Genomic DNA, 6,442 nt, shown 5'->3' on the forward strand with positions numbered 1-6,442 from the left:
AAAGAGACTCGAGCAAAATATAACCTTGTCAGGCAAGGTTCAACTTCTTGCAACCACTTCTCTTTGTGTTTTACAAAGGTTGTAGTCATTGGGGAATGAAAAGTAAATAAGTTTCACTAGAGTGAATCGATACTACAACACCAGGAGAAGGTAGAAAAGCTTCTAAACTAGACAAATAGGGCTTTCTATGAGGATTCTACAACTAAAGGGGAAATCGGGAAAAAATGCAACTTTTTGGGTACGAACTTGTCTGAGAGCAAAGTTTGGATGTCTTTTGATTGATTGGTTGAGTGTCCTTGTCTTTGGTGTCCCTCTCTACTTTTATAAATAATTTGGCCTGACTGTCCAAGCTTTGCTTTTACCTGATGGCTTTCAGAGGGCAGTGAGTCATCACTTATTTATTCATCCATGCCCTTGAAAACTGCTTTTCGCTAATGGTGAGGTGCCATTTGTTACCCATCACTTCAAACATAGGCAAGTGGCCTATACCTTACTGAAATGACTTCCAATCCCTTTCGGGCCTATCGACTTATCCGAGCCCAGCCTTCTTTTTGCCTTTGTATTTTTGGGCCTCCATTGTTACAAAGCCCGGTGTCAAATATAAGCCCAAACACCTACTTTAAGAGCAATGCTCATAGACTGTATAGACCGGCACAACCTGTTGTACACTTCTAATTCCAAGAAAAAAATGTTGGAGCGAAATTAGGGCTATCAATAACTCGCATGAAGAATAGTTTTTCATCTGAGCAATAGAATTTTATGTTTTTGCCAACATATTGAGGCTGGCCAAGAAGAATAGCCCCACTGTACATCAATTACTTAAATTGAAGTCACAATATAGATCGGATAATGGTGATTTTTTAATATGTTATAGAAGAGATGATAAGCAATACACTAAAATTTAGTTGTGATAAACAAATCATAATCTCAATAGACAACACCAACACATTCGAAGGGCTAACAGTTGCCAAATTATACCTAAATAAAGAAATGATCATATTTTACTACTACTAACTTAAGATACAACAGAAACATAAACCTGATACAAAACTAGCTATATTTTCAAATAACTGGACATCCTTTAACCACAATACCAGGTGCAGTAGGGCATGTTGCAAGAGGACAATGGTCAAGTTCAGAGCCCCACCAGTTAATACTTTTGTGTCGATTCTCAAAGGCAAAGAAGATTAGGATACCCATGAAAGCTGTGCCAGCATCTAATGCTGCAGATAGAATATAATTGTACTTCTGCCACCAGCGTTTACGATATCTGAACACAAAATAGTTGAAGATGGTTCCAGTGACAAGCCAACTTGCTATATTTGTAGGAGTAGCTGGCGGCATCCCAGCACAACCATAAGTAATGACCGGGATATTTATCAATGAAATCCACTTCTTTTCTGGGAATCTTTTGGTCAATATCCAAATGGGAACTGGCAAAATAGCTCCAACAAGAAATAACCATAACAAGTTTCTGTACAATCCTCCAGGTCCAAATAGTCGCCTTGGTCCAATAAGGCCCCATAGAATAGAAACACTAAAGGTGAATTTGTGTTTCGGGCAAGTCCATGGGCTGTTAGGATTAAGCCCTTCAATGTCGCATATGTTCTCGATACCTTCCATCATCCACCATGCAACTGCAAGGTTGACAGTACCAGCAACTAGAGTTCCCACTAGCTGGAGAATTCCATGCATTAGTTTAGTTCTACTACACTGGAAAAAGACCTTGTTTAACATAATAGATAAAATGTGAACTAACTTGAGCTATGAACATGGAGCGAGGTGGAATCTTCATGTAGTGCCCAAGTTTAAGGTCAGCTAAGAAAGATAGAGCTTGGACAGTGGTGATTCGTCCATAGAATTTGAAAACTATGTTTGCAATGGGTTTTCCTGGTAGCATATACCCCATAATGAATTGAAATATGATGTCAAATCCAGGTTGCTGCACAAAAAAAAAAGCCTTAAGAATTTGAAATATGATGTAAAATTAATTTAGACATGCAAACGTCACAATGCATGATATTTTTTTGCAAATAAATTGTTGTGCACCCTCTCACAAGTACCAAATGGAGATGAAAGAACCATCGAGAAGATAGAAAACTACATACTTGGTTGGTGGTTGCTAGAATGACACCAATTGGGAGGGTGATAACAAAAGACAAGGCAAAGCCAAATAGCATCCCCCACCAAGGCAGCTGCACAACATCTTTCCATATAAAAGCCGTTAATAGGGACAATGCAACACTCACTATAAACAAAACGAGGAACCACCATTGAGGTACTTTTTTGTAACGTTTCATCAGTTTTTCATGGATATCCACTTTCACATTCTTCATCGCCGATCTGCTTCGTGCTAACACAGCACTAGGAAAAGAAAATCAATGGTCACTTTGTTAGCATGTAACTTCTCGTTTTCAATTTGTAGGTTCAAATTTTAAGTGTCATTGCTATGTAAAATTGAAAGTATGTACCCGCCATGAAATAGTGCCACATGACTAAGGGTTGCTGTGAATCTTGCAAATCCTATTCCGAGGGATAAAGCGAAAAGAGGGCTAAGATAGAGCTTGCCATAATTGTTGTAGGCATCAATGTTAAGATCGTACTGGGGTGTCAGTACCCGTTCAGTATCATATTTTTGCCCACTGGAGGTGAAGAGATCATTGGAAAATATGGGGAATTTTCTAGCATTGAATGTGTTAAACCTCCAATAACAAATAGGGACAATGACATAGATGAACAAGACAAATCCGATGCCAGTGTTGAGAATGGAAGACCAAGGTGCAATGAGGGGGCTGCCGTGATAAGCTGAAATCCCAGCCCAGTCAAAGGAGAAGGTGCCAAGTCCGAGTCCATGGTAACCTGAGCCGATCTGTTGAGCCGTGACATTGTGCGGCCAAGCCCAACACACCCAAGAGAAGAATGTCAATATCCGGAACAGATAACCAGGGAGTGCGTAATAGGTGAAGCTCGCTGCCAAGGCTATGAGGAAAAACTTCATCCGTGTAAGGCCTTTGGATCCGTGGTCCTTTTCATGCAGTGCTCTGGAACACCAACAACAAACAATTTTAGAAAATCATAAAATCCATAATTATAGTTAGCATATTATACGTTATGACGGAATTAATCACTCCATTTGGTTGGAAAATAAATGTACTTATTCGTAGAAGAACAAAAAAATTAGATAAACAAAGTATAGTAAGCAGTGAAATGTTATTTGTTGTCTTTTTGTTTGGAAATGTTTTGACTAGTTTTGTGAGTGTATTTTTTTAACCAAAAAATGTCAACGTATATATCATTTTTTTTTTCAACGTCAACGTATATATTATAGAAAGTAAAATCAATTAAAATCTGAATTAAATGTAAAGATGCGTAATATGGGTTGGAATAAAATTTTCTATATATTACTTGTATGTGTTGTCAAGAATCTCAACATGGGAAACCTTAAACTGAACTAAAAGCAAAATACCTGAACAGAGAAACCTGAGCGAGGTTGGAAGGCCACCACATCTCCATAGGGTCAACCAGGTATTTCCTAAGTATTCCGGCCCACCCATATCCCAATATCTGCAATTAAAATCGAGAAAATCCAGAAATTAAGATAAATGAAAACCCTTGTAATATTTACGCACACACAAAAATACACACACAGAAGACAACCTTTATGGTTAATTCCATGAAGAGGGCGCAAAGAAAAGTCACGCTCTGCTTGTAATACAATTTCATAGCAGTAATGGCTCCGATAGGATAGGCGTCACCTCCACCGGGAGAAAACCCGCAGTTGGCGAAGATGGTGGCGATTACGTGCTCCTTCATGTTGAACGGCCCAGGATTCAGGGTGAACTTCCAATTCAGGAGGGGGAGGTTGTACTCCCGCGTCGGGAGAGTGGAAGCCATCAACTTTCCCAAGGGTAAAATGATGATTTGCATTAAGATGGGGGCGATGGTCAGTGGCTGCGTACGGAATGTGAAGAATGTGTTGAGAACGATCAATAGAGTGCATGTCGATATGCCGAGGAAAACCGCCCGGAATGTCATCACCGGTAGGGTTGGGTCGTCAGTTTCCGGCACCACCAACGCCACCTCTTCTATAGCGGTTGGGCAAACTTCTTCTTCTTGTTCCGACAAAGTCCCATGAGCAATTTTCTCGGGATCCATGACGACTAGGTTCTTCAAAAACAGACAGTGACAGAAGTGGTGGCGGCGGCCAGCTTTTAAACGCACAAAACTATACAAATTTAGTGCGCATGTGGCAATTACTGCCGTCGAGCGGCTCTGCGCACAAATGCGAGTGCCTTGCTTGTGCTTATGGTCCCGACTGGCAAAATATGGACGACTAATTTCAGGGTGCATTACCAAGTAGGATTAATGCCATGGCCACGTCAATAAATAATGTAATTTCACAGGGTCATTACACGTTCAAAGTCCATATATAGCAGGATTAAAGTGCGTGAGCTGCACGATTAACACGCTTATTGCACAATTAGCACTAATATTTTTTTATTTCTCAATGGCCACTACGCACCAGTAGTAACCTCTTTTAGGAAACTATTTACTGTAGTCTCATAGGAAATACGTATTTACTTTTTTTATTTATGGAATATACATATTTACTAAAACAATCTTTTTTACCTTGTTTGGATTAGAGGTGCAATTTGAATTAGGTCAATCCGAATTTGTCTATTTCCAACTTGAATTTAAATTTTAACAAGCGGGTTTTTTTTTTTTAGAGTTATAATGCGGTCAAACCCAACCCAACTTTAACTTGATCATATATTGAATTGGGTTGGATTGATCTGTTGTCTGTCCATGCCCAACCTGATTTACCAACCCACTCTAACATGATCATAACCCAAATGAACTAATGCACATATTATACCCAGGTCATACAACCAACAACCTTTATAATATTTGGTACAATTTCATTTATATGTATAGTTGATAGTCAATTTTATAATAGGACAATACCTCCGCCATAGTCTAAATTTTATAAATAGAACAATTCCCTAGCCATAATCTAAAACTTTATAAAAGGACGATCCACTTTGACTTACTCTTTAGACATCACAAAGAGGTGAACATGTACAAATACACAAACACAGTACTATATGGTGTGAATATCCTACGAAAACCCGAATACATTTAGCCGAAAACAAATCTCCCAAACCGGTTTGGGCAACCAAAATCTTACCCTTGATATGTCTTAGAGTCAAAAGATCCAGTTCCATCAGAACAAAAATCAAATTTTAACAAGTTATATAGAAAGAGAAAAAAAAAAACAAAAAAAATAAAATAAAATAAAGAAACAGAGCGAAGATTTACACATTGCTTAATCATCAATTACAAATAATAGATTACATAGTATTACCAACAAAATATATGAAACTGCAAAACTATTATGCTTCGTTTCGAAATCCATTGTCTAACCAAAGCAATAAGTGATAGAACTCATACAGTCAACCTCACTTAGTACGATATGGCTTGGTTGTTGTTGTAAGCTCAATCAGTTTGATGGGGTTTTATGATAAAAACACAAGCCAAATTTCAAACTTTGATTAAGCTCATTAAACACAGGTCTTATTATAATCCACCAGTCCGAACCACCAAGTTACAATATACAAAATGAACATAAACTGAATCAAAGTTTTGACATCGTAAGAAAACCAAGTGATCAAAAATATGTAAATAAAAAAAAAACAATAGCGTTGCTCCTCTAGTCCGTACCTGGTAATAGAGAATAATCTGAAGGAAATGGTAGAAGAAAGAATGTGAGAGAAACCTTGAATGCTTGAGCTTCTTACTCCAATTATATATATACACACACACATGTGTGTGTGTGTGTGAATATATATCTTGTGTGAGAGTCTTTGTTTTTCCGAGCAAAAGCGAGGAATTAAAGTGTGATGTGAACGGAAAGCTAAGTGCTTTCCTGGGAAGAGAGACTTCAAGAGTATTTGTAGAAATTCTTGCAAAAAGATAAAAGCTACATTATTGGTCTGCTGAGCTGCAAAGCAGAGAGAGGAAAGAAAAAGCCAACGACTGGGACAAATCTTGTCCGTGTACATGTGATCCATTTATTATGAAAGCAACTATATCGAACGAGTTCATCGTCACCGTTACAATGGCATTCAAAGAGTTCATTGTTATTGTCATTGCGGTGGTATACAATTCAAATAATAAACCAATAATATGTATGTCTTTTTACACATATGACACCTTATAATTAGATCAAAAATAGTAAATTCCTTGCGTATAAGCTGAATGACAGTTTTAGAGACAAATTAATTACATTAAATCTTCTCTATTTAAAATGAGTGTGGCCTTTCTGTAGCTCGAATAAATTTTACATTATTGCCAACATAAAAAACCAGTGTCAGATTTTTATTTATTTTTTAAAAAGTATAAAAAAAATAAAAATGATATCGCTATCATGGGCAGTACTGAC

General features: G+C 37.7%; 1 protein-coding gene across 2 annotated transcripts; it reads right to left on the bottom strand.

Annotated features, from left to right (window-relative positions):
* Window positions 1-840: 840 nt before the first annotated feature.
* Window positions 841-6,038, bottom strand: LOC137717781 (oligopeptide transporter 3). 2 transcript variants are annotated; one of them, XM_068457268.2, is made up of 7 exons: window positions 5,722-6,038; window positions 3,658-4,315; window positions 3,467-3,564; window positions 2,472-3,041; window positions 2,109-2,364; window positions 1,760-1,942; window positions 841-1,677 (listed from the first exon to the last, which is right to left on the bottom strand). In XM_068457268.2, exons 1-7 carry the CDS (start codon window positions 5,823-5,825, stop codon window positions 1,063-1,065), a joined length of 2,484 nt encoding a protein of 827 aa, XP_068313369.2. In that variant the 5' UTR covers window positions 5,826-6,038; the 3' UTR covers window positions 841-1,062. The 2 variants fall into 2 exon arrangements, with proteins under 2 accessions (XP_068313369.2, XP_068313368.2); XM_068457267.2 differs by lacking the exon at window positions 5,722-6,038 and having other exon boundaries at window positions 3,658-5,451.
* Between the last annotated feature and the right edge of the window lie 404 nt (window positions 6,039-6,442).

This window comes from Pyrus communis, chromosome 8, assembly GCF_041283825.1.
Source record: "Pyrus communis isolate YQ-2024b chromosome 8, ASM4128382v1, whole genome shotgun sequence".
Lineage (NCBI taxonomy): Eukaryota > Viridiplantae > Streptophyta > Magnoliopsida > Rosales > Rosaceae > Pyrus > Pyrus communis.